This window comes from Diorhabda carinulata, chromosome 4 (genome assembly GCF_026250575.1).
Source record: "Diorhabda carinulata isolate Delta chromosome 4, icDioCari1.1, whole genome shotgun sequence".
NCBI classification, from domain to species: Eukaryota; Metazoa; Arthropoda; class Insecta; order Coleoptera; family Chrysomelidae; genus Diorhabda; species Diorhabda carinulata.
In genome coordinates this window covers 9521487-9538012 of record NC_079463.1, presented here as the reverse complement: position 1 = coordinate 9538012, position 16526 = coordinate 9521487, and the positions used below count along the sequence as shown (strand labels likewise).

Genomic DNA, 16526 nt, shown 5'->3' with positions numbered 1-16526 from the left:
AAAGATTAATATAATTACTATATCTCTAAAGCACACTTTATACCTAAAAAGGTATTTGGTTTCCGGTTTTGTGCATAATCAACTCAAAAACAATAAACTGAAAATTAGGAGAAAGAACGAAAATTTATTTCTAGTCGTGTTATCATATACTAGGCACCCCCCAAAGTACCAGTTATAACTTTTCCTCTGCTAGAATATACGTTTTTGAAAAACGTCAAGTGCTTAACATTTCCATTAGATATTATTTAAATTTACAAATGGTAAAATAATAGGTATTTAAATAGTTAAACCTATTCTATAGACAGTTACTACCTAAATAATTATGTTTGTAGGCATGTCATTAATAACATATTATACCGGAATCTAAATAAAAAAGATTCCTTGAAATGAATAATATCCATTTCTAAAATGTTACTGATTATGGAAAATTTGAGGGAAAACCAGATTCTTCCGAAATACTTACCGAAGGAACATTTATATAAATATGGATCCCAAACATACAAACTTAAAGAAAATTCAACAGTCAAGTTAAGTTTATCAATTGACGCAGTAATATGGCCAAACTGGTGAGTTAGAAGTGTTTTTTAAAAATTTCTGGATACAAATCAATTGTTATTGAAACATTAAAATAATAAATACAGCAGTTTTTTAATTTAATACTTTCAAGGATTCGACAAAATTCAGAATAAAATTTAAGATAGAAATAAAAATTTACGTATACATTGAGTATACCAAAAAATTACAAGCTTTTCAAAACAATATAATAGTAATTTATGCAACAAGTGAGTAAAGTAATACTTTTTTTCACGAGTAGGACGGTTTGATAAATCTTACGAGTGACAAAAAGTTACTTTACTCACAAGTTTCATACAAAAATTTTTCTACGTCCGTAGACTTGAAAAAATTGCTTCTATTCCCTCCAACCAGTCAAATATAACCTTATTACATATCTTAACCAACTTGTACTTTACTTTGGGTTTTTCGAAAAGTCAAGTTGAAACATCTAGGTATTGTCACCGTTTTAACGTCAATATATCACTATTTCATCCACATATACTATTGATGTAAAGTTTTTTTTTGTTTCCTCAAAAGTTTCAATAGATTTTTTTAAATCGAAATCGACGGGAACAACGTAAGCTAGATACAAAATGTCTTTTCAAGCAGCTAGGTTCATTACTTTAACCTGTCAGAAGAAGATTATCTCATTTTTTCAGATCCATCCATTTTTGTAAGATTCATCAATGTATCTAGACGTGTACTAGGCTTACCTCATAGTATTTCTGATTTTCTGATTTTTGATAACCTTTTAATAAATGGGTAACAAATCAAATTTCAATTTAGAAAAATCTTCATTACTTACATCGCTGTTTTTCTCACTTGTTTTTCGTGACATAAGTTCATCCAGCAAGCCAGTGCTTTCCTTGAAGTTTCCAATGCTTTTTCTCTAATTACTCCTTCGGATATAGGCAAATTCTGCGCTCTAGCCGACTAAATAACTTTGTAATTGCTTTTCCTACACTTTCTTCAGCCTTTTGACACACCTCTTTTACTTACAGTGTTGACTGTTTATTTCCCAGAATAATAGACACTGTTCGTGCAGAAATAGCATAATTCACACCTACATCTTTATTTCGAGAGCCACTTTCACTTCTTTTATCAGCTTATATTTCTAGTAATCTGATAAAGTTTTTAGCAAGCGTTTTGATAACATTAACAATCATAAAAAAAGACTTGGAAGCTTTAGGAATCGTACAAGCGAATTGAAATAGAACAAAAACTTGGTCGCTTCAAACCGTTGTAAACAAGAATAAATCGTAATAAGGAGGCTCCCCACCAAAATTTGACTTATTAAATTCGGCTAAAAATTACAAATTTGATTTAGCTTGTCAGAAAATTCGAGTTTCCAAAGTTCGACAGTTCATGTTTTGCGATCCATTAACCAATTAATAATATATATTTCATGATTCATTTTTCAGATATTATTTATAGTATGTTCAATTCTTTGCATAATGCAAATTGCTGAAGCAGCTCCTGGATTAGGACAAGGCTTAGGAAACTATGGTCGAGGAGGTTATGGTCTTTCAAACTATAATAAACGTGGTCAGTTAGGCTTTAACCAGCTTGGACAATCAGGGTACCAGTACGGAGCTTCGACCTTCAGCCAACAGGGACAAAGTAATGGTCTTGGTTATCCACGTAATCAACTTGGTTTTTCTTCATTTGGACAAAATAACCTTCAAGGTGGTAGACTTTTTTAAGTAATACTAGAGTGAAAAATGTTTCTCAACTCAGTTATGTTATTTGTAAATAAATTATTTCGATAAAATATGGTTTTTATTTTAAGTCTGAATGCTTTTTACTATTCAGTTGCTTGGCGATATAAAGATGAGAGATGATGAACTGTGAAGAATAATAAACAAAATAATTGTGATTTTGAACCGATTTATTTCTAATTGTGGAAAAATATATCCAGATTTACGATAAACAAGTAAGAAAACGAATTGTTTTACCCAGAAGTTAAACCTCAATATAATATAAAGCAGTAATGAAAAATAAAAAAAAATATGCTGAGCATTATTTGTTCAATTTGAGTAGCCCTCAAGATTTTTAGAAATGATTATAAATTTTTATCGACAGAAAGTACAGATTATAAATTATTTTAGACAAGGTTCAATCCAATTGAAAGAGATAAATTGTTAATAAGTTCACATGAATGAGATACTGTTTGAAAGTAGAAAATCGACGCTGATAGGGAAAGATGAAATTATTTGTTAGAAAAGACGATATTAATGGAGATTGAAATATTGAGGGGAAAAAACAAAGGTATCTTTATTATGAAACATGATAAATGAAGGACACAATATGTTATTACAGATGTTCTCACTTTGTAAAACCATAATCGGCTCACAAATGTAGAAAACGAACCCATCATTAAGAATTATACAGAGTTGTACTTAATATAACAAGCGAAGATAATTTCAGTAAAATCAAATACAAAGATAAATTTGTTGCTTCAAAGTTTTATTTGCAAATTACAAACTAAAGTAAAAATCACTATAACTTTCATAGAATTAATATAAACATTATACAGAAAACTGAATCTCTATCATCATATTTATATCAATATAGGGGTGTAATAATTATTATTGCTCTTTTCCTTCCATTTTTATCACTTCTGACAGTATATAATTCCCTCTCATTCCTCCGTATTTCAAGTTCAAAGGTGACTGACACATAATTCCATTGGATTTTTACTGTAGTTTGTTAATCGATAGAATAATAACAAATTCAATGTTTCTAAAATAAATATTTAGTAGATCTCATTGATTTATAAAACAGCGTTCAACGGTTTCATAATTTACAGTTGTACACTACTTCAAATAAAAAAGACAAATTTAATAGCTCTCGAAACCGGTAATTTTAATCACGAGTTTTAAAATAATAAATCAATTGAAAGATATTAATTTTTTATGATAGTAATAATTATTAAAAACAATATATAGGACGTTCAGAAAATTAATACCAAAATGAAGATATAATATGCCAAAATATTTTTCGTGGTAAATCTAACCTTCTTAATAATTCGTGATTTTCGTTGCTGGAATTTATTATTTATAAATTTTTGAACACTACGAGTTTTGACATGAGATTAAATTCGTGAATATAACAAATCTATTACACTCCTTGTCTTCTTCTAATTACCATTTACTTGAAAGGGACTGACAAATTTTAGGAATACCCGCACAAAAAAAAGACGCAGAGAATAGTCGCCGGGCATTTTTTATTGATGATTATCGTTTCACTTATTAGGATTTTTCGGAAACTATAATCCAGAACGAGATTTAGATCACAGATTCCGAACATCGCGTTCAATTTTGGAGTGGAAATTCAAAATTTAAACTATGATCTGCAGAATGCAAATTTTATGATTTTGATTACTTTTTGTGCGTTAATTAAGAAATTATATACGCTGCGACCCAAAGGATCTATTGTGTCCAAGTTGTATAATAGATTCTAGCTATTTAATAATAGTTATTGAGCAGTTATCAACCATTCTTCATCTCATATGGATTTTACACTAAAATTTAATAGTAATAAGCCTTTTTTTATGCTGAAATACCGAAAAGTCTGAAAACCGCAAACCTCAATAACCTATCCATAACGCTGGAATAAAAAATTTTTAAAGTTAAATAAACCACAGACAAATAAAAGAGCCCTTTATCTAATCATATTCACCCACCAATCTACCAGGATAGAAAGGATCACACCACATGACTACGACCCGATTAACTCGATTAGCTCCGATCAACAATGAAAGTGATCTAGTTTAGTTTCCGAACATTCAGATCATGATCGCTTTGACCCGATCATAGTCAAGAGGTATTTATGTTCTTCATGCTGCTGCCTTGCATTTGGAGTTCGATCGACTACAAAAGCACCCAGGCTATGATGGGCCAGGCCCTGGATAGATAGAACAAGTGGAAACGTAAGTTGAGCTGTAGAGCTAGACAAAAAAACACACAAACATTAGCTGAGAATGGATGAAAAAACATTTGAAAAACTCCTAAGAAAAATAAAATGTTAGATCAGCATCTAGAAATGCAGCTTGCACGTAATAAACCAAAACGATAGAGCTGCTTAACATGATCCAAGACAATTTAATGGACGAATATTACACGTAACTTGACATTACGCAAGTCCTTTGAGTCATGATTGCCAGTAATATCAAGTAAACAATTTCTTAACCTCACATTTTATTCAATATTTTGTGATCGGTTTAAAAATGAAAATAACAAAGCTAAGTAAAGTGGATAAGAAAAAGTGCATCACTCGCAATAATTATATCTGCTGCTGCCTTATTTTTTCAGTCACATGGACAGAAATTGCACCTATGCGATGGTGGGACAAACCTTAGATGAGAAAATATACGAAAATTATTCGAGAATGTATGAAGAAACATTTAAAAATTAGATAAAGTTCATCTGCGCATGCTTTTGATCAAGAAATATTGCGTCTTGCATTGCATTGCACGTTGCCTTGCATCATGTCAAGCAGCCTTAGTGTCAAACCACGTGCAATATTTGTCTATGTAATATTTTGATCTTGCAAGAAAAAAAAATCAACTTTGTAGTGTTGCCTGTGATAAAGATCAATTAGTTGACTAACTAGAAATTGATTAAATATAAGACGTTATATTTTCTGTACTGCACTGTGTAGATCATCTTGAATGAAGAAAAAAACAAGATTCGCGAAGTTTATTGCCCGACCTTGAACGCAGCGAACATTTTCATCTTTCTTTCATTTTTTTGTGCACAAAACTACTTAGCATAGATTAAAAGCTGTGGGAAAACCCTAACCTAAGACCATATCAATTCTACGGATTATTAATTGAAGAAAAAGACGAACTCACGAGTATCATCTTGAAGAATCATATATAAATAAGTTCTGAAGTGGAATAGCGGTTAGTTCTTGAAGACTTCAAACAACCGACTTATCAAAATGGTAAAACAGATGGTAAGTTTACAGTTACTGTAAATAATTAATTTTAGTAGTTTTATTATTTCGAATATTATGCCCTTCAAATATTGGAAAATAAAGGATATAAATGCAAAATGGTTTTTAATAAAATTTTCTAATAGTTTAGTATTTGTTTAATTGTATTCAGTCTGAAGACACATTTTCTAAAATCAAATCAAAATATGCTCACAATAAACAAAAGATTTAGTCATTAGAAATAAAACCAAAACAAATTAGAATTTATTAATTGGTCATATGTACACTCATGTAAAGTCAGAATATAATCAGTATACTGGTCAGTACTAACGATGTCATGAATCGATGACGTACTATCAATTTGTTTTCAATTATTATACAATTCAGCACGTCAATTTATTCTATTGGCATGTTTATACGAGGGCTGCTACTTGAGTTTTGAAATAAGGCAACATTGATGTGAATATGTCAAATCTGACACTGTCATCATATGATCCTTTCATATTATGAAACTAAACAACAATCGACTAGTATGGGTTTTTCCAGACGAGCCAAATCCACCAAAAGTTATTCGCGCACGAAGCACTTTGAAGCAAATCGTCGCCTGTTTTTACGAAATAACTGGACATGTCATCACCGTTTCATTAAAGCAACGTAGAACGGTCAATCTGAATGGTACTCCAGCATTTGTTTGCCAGAAGTGTTGGAAGAAATCGGGGAAACTAATCGTAGAAGACGATTCATTTTCCACTACGACCACTGCGAGTTCTCACACACCAACATCAACAAAAGCGTTTTGAACAATCAAAATATCATTATGAGTTATCCAAGTCATCCGTCATCCTTGTTTGCACCCAACGACTTCTTCTAATTCGCGCAGATCAAAAATAATTTGCGAGGTCAACATTTTTCTACATCTGAGAAGCGGTTGATGTGTTCAAATCACATATTTTAGAGGTAAACTCATCGGAATAGAAAAAATGCTTCAACAATTTGTTCACAATGATGAAAAATTGTATTAATCTTAATGGAGAAAATTTTGAAAAACAAAAATAGCATGCTTAATAATAATAAATATTCGTTTTTCTTCGTTATCTCAAAACTTAAGTAGTAACTCTCGTAGTAAAAAAAAATGATAGTATCCTTCATAGACACCTGATGAAATAATTACCATTCACACTTTTTCCCCAATAATTACAGTTTCATTTTATTTTTTCAGCTGTGTATTGCTATAGTCATCAATATCCTCTGTATATATTCCAACGCTGCGCCTGGTCATGGTCATGAACGTGATTATCACAAATCTGAGCTGAAAGATAACTTTGGACACCATGATTATCCCAAACATGAATCCAAACACGATTTCGGACCTCGCGATCATCCTAAGCATGATATCAAACACGATTTCGGACGTCATGATTATGAGAAACATGAAACTAAACACGATTTCGGACCTCATGATTATCCAAAGCATGAATCCCAACACGATTTCGGACGTCATGATTACCAAAAACATGAAAGTAAGCACGATTTCGGACCTCATAATCATGAGAAACATGAAACAAAGCACGGTTTCGGACCTCATGACTTCGAGAAACATGAAATCAAACACGATTTCAGACCTCATGATTTTCAAAAGCATGAAGTGAAGCACGAACCGCATTTTTTCAAAGACGACCATCAAGGACATGGATATGAATTTAAACGCAACTAAGAAAATAAACATAATATCCACCATTTTGGAGACGACCATCATTAAAAATATTCCTTATGAATACCCATTCATTAACATTATAAAATATTTTTTTAATGTATTGACTGATTTTAAATGAATTTATTTTTCTATAAAAATAGAATTTTATTAAAATATATTGATTTAAGTAAAAATTCTGACTAGATTTAAAAAATATCTTGAAAATATTAAAATTTATACCAATGTTTAGATTGTTTATTGGCAAAATTTGAGCTAAGGGACAAATTTGTAAAATAAAAAAATCACGTTTTTCCTAATATTTTAAGTCGCAAAAATTCACATCATATCCAACAATCACACAAAATGAATCAAAATGTTAGAAAATAAAAGCGACTGTTGTTATATGTGAATATTTTCAATACTTTGTTGTTTTATTTTAACCTCCGATGGCCTCTACATAATCACCTCAACGATCAAGTCGTTATTCATATCTGTTAATGTAATACCACTACCCTCTTCTTAAAATCTAGCCGCCAATGAATGGAAGTGCTTGGTGGCGTTTTTTTCAGCTCTACGTCAGTGTGGAAGCGTCGCCCTCCAAGCTACAGTTTCAATTCAGTTCAATTCAGAAAATATCTCATTGAAATTGCTACAAAAGTCGTTGGGGACGGGCACTGTCGAGAATCAGAACAATTCCAGATGCCTTTTTGTTTGTTTTAAATAGCTCTCCGTAAGCGTGGCAAAGTTTTGTGGTTTTCGTTAGAAAATTTGCGTGCATCTATTGTTTTAATTGTCGTTTCGTTTCTGGCGTGTCAAACAGAATTATTGTCTCATCACCTGGCACAATGGATTCAAGAAATCTTCTTCGTCAGTACCGTAAAGGTAAAGAAACTCCAGCCTACATAAGTGAGTCGTTGAGAAAAATTTTCTTATAATGAGAATAAATGACTATAAAGCTATCATTAAATATTTGGTTTTAAAAGGTAACATGGAAGAGGAGGTGGTCGCTGTGTACGTAGACTCTGCACCATCACTTACGACGGTGAAACTTTGGGTAACTGAAATCAACCGTAGACGTATCGGCTTCACTGACATCGAGCGTTCTAGCTGGTTAAAAAACTACTACTACCAACGATATTATCGAAAAAGTTCACCACTTTGGACCAAACTATCATTCGAATGAAAATTTTCCGGCCTTATTGTTACGGTAATAAAATGACTCAGATTTTATGAATAAATTAAAAACTGTAGATGACCTGAATCCACCACTACACTTACAAACGAAAACAAATCAAGACAGTGGATTGCATAAAGCGACCTGATCCGAAAAAGACAAAGATTGGCACCGTTTTTTGACATTGTCTCCATTAACTTTATAAAGGTAAAACAATAACAGGACATATCAATCCTTTCTAGGATTGAGGGAGAAATTGCAAAATAGCGACCGCATTTGAAGAAAAAAAATCACATTTCAGTGATTACCTTGGCTGAAATTCATACATTGAAATTCGAATTGGATAACCATCCACCGTTTACACCAGATTTGGCCCCAGCCGTGGCAACGTTTTTTTCTCTTTCCTAAACTGCAAATCTCACTTGCAGAAGTTTTTTATCAGACGAAGTCGGGAACCTTTTGTGAAAAAAATACCTTAAATCCGGTTCTGCTGCTGTTTATATAATCTTGATGTTTAAAAACATGACTATGTAAAAATCTGTCACCTTTAGATACATGCACTTTTAAGGTTATGTTTACTAGCAAACCAGCGTCATGTTCATGTTAATTCTGTGCAGCGTTGAATTCGGGGTGTATTTTCCACATTTTGCACGTCCGCGTTCATTCTGTTCACCATATAAATATAGAAGAAAAATCCAAATAGCTGTAACTATAGTCAATTGGATTTAAAGTGACCGTCAATAATACACGTGCCGGTATTTTCGGGAGTTACGCGCATGCGTGACAGACAAAAGAATTTACGCGCATGTGTAGCAAACATGATTTTTAAAAAATGATACATACAGGACTTTGTTGTATGCTGCTACGTTCACGAGCTTTGATTCCTTTCTGTAAACGTTGAAAGGCAGCACAGATTTTTTTCTACAAGGATAACTAAGAAAAAAGATATAAAGTACAAGAAACGAACATTGAAAAAAGATGGAACTTCAGCATCAATTTCTAAATGAAACGAGCAATATCAAAGATGTCGTCTTATGTCTGCTACGCATGCGCGTAACTCCCGAAATACCGACACGTGTGTATTACAGTACTCAGGGTTGAAGCTTTATTACTGGATTGGTAGATGGCGTTAAAGAAGCTAAACTTGATATTTTTTGACTAATCATTTCTTTATCTTTCGTAATAATGATTTTTTTGGTACTTCTAATACCTTCAAGAATATATGTATAAAGTTTCATGATGATTGGTCAAGTTGTTTTCTGTGAAACGGAAAATATACTTCCAGCAAGAAAAATGTTCAAACATTTCACTTATTATCGATATTCCACTAGTAAATTAAAATAATATTTTTTATAGTTTTCACACCACAATTTCACAAGTTCATTGTGAAGGAATTTAGCATGAAATTTTCCTCTGCTAGATTATTCGATATTGATATGAAATATGCTTTCGAAAGCCGGACATTGTAATTTTTGACGTAATACAAAATTGTTCATTTGCATATTATCTTCACTGTGGAAAATTTTAAGTCATTCTACACTTGAAAAAATAATGTAATATTAATTACGGTTTCTTAATTTAAAAATCATCTTTAAACCGAAAAATGTATTTGGAAAACATGAGTTCCCCGGGCAATACCAATCATTAATGAATAAATACCTATAAATGAGTATATAATAATCATTCGATCTAATAAAGCTGTAACAGTCCCATTTACATAAATCGTATTAAAACAGTGATAACATGGTTAAATATTTGGTAAGTTTATTCAAATTTATACTAATATCAAATGTCAAAAAGCGATATTAATTTATTGTAGATTGAACTAAAATCTATGTCTATTAAGTCAGATGGAATTATTACTATCAAAAAATTTAGATTCGTATACTTATATTTGAATTTTTTTAACAATTTTTTCAATCCTCTAACAAAAGATTCAATAAACAGATAAATCCAGGTTATTACGTCCCAATGTCTTTGCGAATGTTTAGATGAATATTTTTTAAGTTCAAAGAAATATCCTCCGTAGAGTACAAAGTGCTCACTTCGAACATTTATTACAATTTTTTTTGTTTCTATTTAATAAGTTGTATGCTAACCATTTCAGTTAGAAATGTTTGCTTATGTTTTAATACCTCCCGTAAGTATTTTCAATGAATAATTACAATTTGTGATAGTTTTCTTCAGAATGTCTCTTTATGGCGAACGGTTTCCTTGGAATGTACAACGATCTAAAAATCTACATATCTCCTAAACTATAAATTTTATCGCGTTAAACAAAGAGTACCTTTTTGTTGAAAAACCGATTGAAAAATTCATTTTTGCTATCTTTAGTAGTGTGAAATTATTTATTCTTTCAAACACACTACATGGACATACGTAATCTTTCATTAAAAATTCATAATGTTCGAATGTATAATTTAGAATTATAAATCTGATTTCGCAACTTTAAATGCCTATAACTCAGAAACGAGCGATCGTATGAGAAATTTTTTAACGTCACAGCATTATTTTCACGTCATGCTGCGACAACATCTTCCGATATTTTTTTATTCTACCCATTCATATCCTGCCATTCGGTCTCTCTAAAAACATAAACGAGGAGGTGCTACCAAGTGCAACCAACAGATACCCTTAATGACGAAGTTAAATCTTCCTTTGAAGATTTAAATGTAAAGATGAAGAAGGAACTGCTGCTGGTGATTTAGTTTGGCAGAACTGTACAAACTTACACACAAGTTTTTGTTTTAGAACATAAACTTGAATGTGTTTAGAAAAGATAAAGAAAGAAGAAGTAGTAGAAGCAATAAAAACATTAATGTAAGGAAAAGGGCATAGATTAGATTAGATGAGCTAAGGTGTAAAGGCCTACAATAACACTCACAATTACACTGTCTGACGAATCCATTCCGATAATCATCGTCTCCAGTGTGTTCAATATGAAAAAAATATTTAACTCATGACTGCAATATTTTTAAAATTTTTTTTGCAGGTGTTCGCTCTAGTTTTGGTAGTTACAATGATGATTTTACCGAGTATAAGTAACGCTCATCCTGGTATAATCGGAGATATTCATCGTGTCCGTAACATTCCTAAGAATATTTTCAATCGCATATTAAATCCCTCTCTTGGTGGTTTACAACTCGGTGGATTCCCAAGACTTGGACAAAACCTTTTTTCCAAACTGAGGATCAGATGAAGCTAGTATCTACATTGAAATATTGATAATTGTTAGAAATAAATTATTCCACTATATTTTGACTCAAAATTATTTTGTACCATATCAGCTCAATATAAACGTATATGCGCCAAAATAATGTATGTATCATGTGATTGGGGTGGGGATTTAGGACACTTTCAATAGTAACGTTTTGGAGCTCCAGTCTTAAAGTATCATGAGAAAAAGTTGGACGGAAAATGGAGAGAGTTGCAGAAGCAAATTAAAAGCTATTTGAAAAAGTAGCGGAGGAATAAGAAACAATATGAAATAAAACAAGATATGTTATAAAATATATAGTTTTATTTAATAAAAAATATTACAAATAGGTAAATTATAAATTATTTGAACAGTTAAATAATAAATTATAAAATTGAAGTCACACTAAAACTCCATTGAAATTTCTAAAAAAAAATCTATCATTAGATGTACCAATTAAAATCAAAATTTATACCTTTCTCTTTTCCCTTGTTATTTCTTTCCTTCTCTAGAGCTCGCAGAAACTCCTCAAAAACAGCGACACTATTCAAGAGACTAGTTTTCTTATAATCTTTTATTTTTGATTTTGATGGAGTCCTTCCAGCATCAGAGTCCACCAAATGTTGTTCTTGTTCCATTGTCTTTCTATCATAGGCATTTATTTCGTCAATGAGTCCACTATAATTAATTACGAATTAGGAAATGTATTTTTATCAAAATGCAAAATATTTAGTGAATAACTTTCTTTCAAACAATGATAAGTTAATTACATAACTTTAACGCTGGCTTAATTCTGTTTTTTAAATTACACCGTGTGTTAAACCAAGTTTAAAAGTCTTTGAACTATCATTAAATTAAGCCCCCGACATCGGGAGCTTAAACTGATTTAATCTTTATTTACAATAGTTTCTGATCCATAATTGTGTTGAAAAACACAGCAGAAACAGACATTCTTTTGGTTTACTGTATTTAAAGAATTCCAAACGTGGCAGTAGTAAAAGCTGCAGAAGACATATATGGTGATCTTAATTTTTTGAAAAGGGATATCCAGGAGAGTGTATAATAGAGATAGAGCTAACTTCTACAAATATGGATAATTATCTCTTTTTTATAAGTTTTCGGACATTAAAAGCAAACAGTTATTAACATTTTGGAAGAAATTGAGGATATTCTTGAGTTTCCTAATGACTTGTCAGTTTATATTGGATATATTATGTATCATCAAGAACATGTAATAGAGAGTCTTATTCTGGGTTTATGCAGAAAAAAAATAGAATAGAATGACCTAATTTTGAATTGAAATTATAATTTTAATGTTGTTGAATCGTTCGTGGAGGAATTTATGAAAACAAAAACATGCGCATTTAACACGTCCAGAAAATATTTAGAATACATTCGGAATGTATCCAAATTAACTACCGCGAACGAAGTTATTATTGTCATATGTATATATGTGGAGAGTTGCAGAGTAGTTTTTTCGCTTACTGTAAAGTAGGCACATGTCCTGGATCAAAGTTGTCAACCAATTTTGGATTGAAGGGTACCGAAATTTTTCCTGTTTTTGGATGCACACAAAATGGTGCTTTCAACAAATGGTTGAATCCCTTTGTTACATTGATATCAAGCCTTGGATAAAAATACTGCAATATAATTTCTTCTTTGAGGTTTCTCATAGATTTTGGTATTTGTTGCTAAAAAGAAACAGCTTATTAAATAAAATTGGATTCAGTTACATGAGTTTCCCCTTTTTTCAGAGGGAAATAATATTATACTGCTCTCCTTGTTCAAAAACAAATAATATTTGATTACTCCCTTTAAAATCTGAAATAATTCTAAATTGTACAATTTTACAACACAATATTGTATCGATAAGAGATAATTTTGATAAAACACTGTATCCCAAGTCACACATACAAGTCATACATATAAAGACCTTTATATAATCAAAACTACTTCCTAATGTCTTTTAATAGTCTACACTTCCTGCAATTCTACAATATAATATGAATACAAGATTATTTCCCAGAGAATGTTTTTTCCTTCTCAATAAATACAAAATTTTTTATTAGTGGAAGTGTAGTAAACACCTATAAAAGATTAAAGAAAAAAAGGAATAATAATTCAACATAATTCAATCATAGAACTATGAAATTTTTTTATGCATGAAATTTATTGTCAACAACTGATCCAGCAAATTTTTTGATAGTTTGTTGTTTGCTCAATAATGCAAAGCATCTTCTTCTTGTTCTTTTATAGCACGCGCTATAGTCCTTTGAGAACTAGGGCCTTCTCAACAAACGACTACCAATCCTTTCTGTCCTTAGCATGGTGCCTCCAAGGTCGAACCCCTAGCTGGATCAAGTGCGCCTCAACGTCCTCCAACCAGCGAAGGCGCGGTCTTTCTCTCAGTCGCCGTCCTCCAGGAACTCCATACATAGCTCTGAGAAGGTATCCTCTCCATGTGTCTCAACCACATCAGACGCGCTTTCAGAATGATCACTACCAAATCTGTCTTAGCTCAATATTCCTCCGGATCCTCTATGCACCATTCTCCCAAACAGGAACAAAAGTCTATCAAAGGACCTTGGTTCCCATCAGTTCAAAATCCACTCATATATCTAAATAGGTCGTGTTTATGAACATGGGCACCTTAAGTAGTATCACAGTTCATATTTGTGGGATGGCCAAAGAGCCATTGAGATTGAAGGAAACACAACTCAACTTACATTTCTAAATAATTCATCATATGTATTGATAAATGCATTCCATTTTCCCAGGGATGTTTCAGCTTTTTTCATTGGAGTCTTAAATGAAGATCTCAGGTCTTGATCTATGATTTGTAAAAAGTTATTCAATCTTTCATCAGTACCCAAAATATCTTGTTCCTCTACCATAGTGCTACTATAATCATTAATTACATTCAAAGCTCTCCTAAAAATAAAAAAACTGTGAGCAATATGTTTGGAGACAAGTTATTGCTTGAAATTTACTTCAATGAAGGATGTATTTTATCACCAGGCAATTGGACTTTTTTAAAACAATTGGCCCCTCCTTTAATGACTTGTAAATAGTCGCCGATAGTAGCTCTGACTGTTTCATCCATTTTTCTAGCTTCATTGTCTGAAACCCAGCAATGGATCCCTAAAATATACAAATTTTCTGTCTGTTATTAATTTAAATATAGAGAAGACTTTCAAAAACATTTATCTAAATACTAAAAATGATCTCATTGCAGTGATCAGAAATCATAATGATACTTTTCTAGAAAAGTGAAATAATAAAAATTTATGTTAATAAATAATTAATAAATGAAAACAATTTACATATTTATATTCACAATTGTTTAATTCTTTGAAATTATTTGGTAATTATGAAACGAGCTATGTATTTAGTCTTAAGGATTCAAATATCTAATAATTGTCATTGGATAGTAGAAAGTTATTTGATTTCTAGTCAAGTAAACATTAATCTGCATATTAACTGTTTATTTATTTTTGATTTCCTTGAAACACTGCTTCATAATTTTGAGAAATATATTTAAAATGTATGAATATATACCAAATTAAGTATTTACTCTTTCAAAACTAATGTTTTAATGGAAAAAACATTGTAAATATAATTAAATGAGAGGAGATACTTCAATTCATGATATTTGAAACATGGTATTAAAAACTTTAGCAGATACTATAACAGAACTCACAGAAGGTATGTATAAATCACATAGTTTGATTGCTTTATTGGCAAGAAATCAATGCAAAAATGTTTATATAAATATATATAATGAAATATTTCTTACCTCTTCTTCCAGAAAAAACCCAAAGTTTATGCTTGTAACCAAAATCTTGATAAAGAGCGGCATCTATAATCTTACAGGCAATAATCATAAACTTCCAACATTTCGTACACACATCTGCACCTGAACAACAAGTCCGGACATCATCATAATCAGTCATATCGATATCAAAGACTATTTCTTTTTCTACGGGTACAATCTGTGATACGGGGCCTCTATCTTTTGGTTTTGTTTGGTAGACTGCTCCTATATCTATCTTAATAGGAAATTTCTTTTGTAATTCATTCATAAAATCTTCTTGAGTATCAAATGATTGATATCTTATATAAATATCTCCGAGTAACGTAAAAGATATTTCTCTTTTGGCAAAAGTCGAAGCATTTCCTGCAAATATTCTCTGAAATTCTAATATTTTAATAGTTTATGCTACTTACCATAGCTCAACCATCGATAAAACTGTGGGTAAGGAAATAATCTCTTATAATAAAGAGGTAGAAGATCACTCAAAGTATCGGTATTATATTCAACGTTAGTCATTCTATTAATTATAATTTATTTCATTTACGAAATAAATTTGTAAAATTTGAAAAGAATAAGTTCAATTCCCGCCTAAGAAGTAAGGTTAAAATGACTTCTTAAAAATTTAGACTCGCTACGCTTAGAATACACAGCCACATGTAGAGTGTACTAATACAGTATGTTTAAACAGTAGCATAAGGGCTGATTAAAGTGCAACCCCTCATAAAAGGAAAAAGTACAGCTGATTGATATTTAAAGCGATTTTTTTCAAAGTTTTTCTTTTTAATAAATTTGAGGCATGTTTATTAGATGTAAACTATAAATATTGTTAATATGTACGATTTGAAAAACTTGAAATTATTTTTTTAATAAATATTAAATATTTTACCTATGAATATGGTTCTATAAATGTAACATAAAAACCTTAAGTGTTATAATTATTTTTTCCATATTTTCGTATTTGTATAGGTCCATTTTATCACAATTTGCTATTCATTCTTGTGTTACTACAAAAAATTTTTTGTCGACCAGTGTAATGATTAGATATTAAATGACAAACTTTTTATTATAACTGTAATTAATTTTCATTCAAATATTATTTCAATAACTTTTTCATTTGAAAGTTCATGACGCATATTTCTCTCCGCATTTACTCGGC

At 31.1% G+C, this 16526-nt stretch overlaps 1 protein-coding gene across 1 annotated transcript; it reads right to left on the bottom strand.

Moving 5' to 3' along the window:
- Positions 1-11865: 11865 nt before the first annotated feature.
- LOC130892503 (DNA primase small subunit) lies at positions 11866-16015 on the bottom strand. Its single transcript, XM_057797948.1, has 7 exons — positions 15784-16015; positions 15353-15733; positions 14547-14697; positions 14283-14487; positions 13042-13247; positions 12032-12234; positions 11866-11981 (listed from the first exon to the last, which is right to left on the bottom strand). The coding sequence occupies exons 1-7, from the start codon at positions 15884-15886 to the stop codon at positions 11962-11964; spliced, it is 1269 nt and encodes a 422-aa protein (XP_057653931.1). The 5' UTR covers positions 15887-16015; the 3' UTR covers positions 11866-11961.
- Between the last annotated feature and the right edge of the window lie 511 nt (positions 16016-16526).

Coding starts and splice junctions, on each gene's coding strand:
- LOC130892503 (XM_057797948.1), bottom strand. CDS start 15,886: ATGACTAACGTTGAATATAATACCGATACTTTGAGTGATCTTCTACCT. Junction 14,698..15,352: donor GGTTTTTTCTGGAAGAAGAG/GTAAGAAATATT, acceptor TGTATATTTTAG/GGATCCATTGCTGGGTTTCA. Junction 12,235..13,041: donor GGACATGTGCCTACTTTACA/GTAAGCGAAAAA, acceptor AATTAATTATAG/TGGACTCATTGACGAAATAA.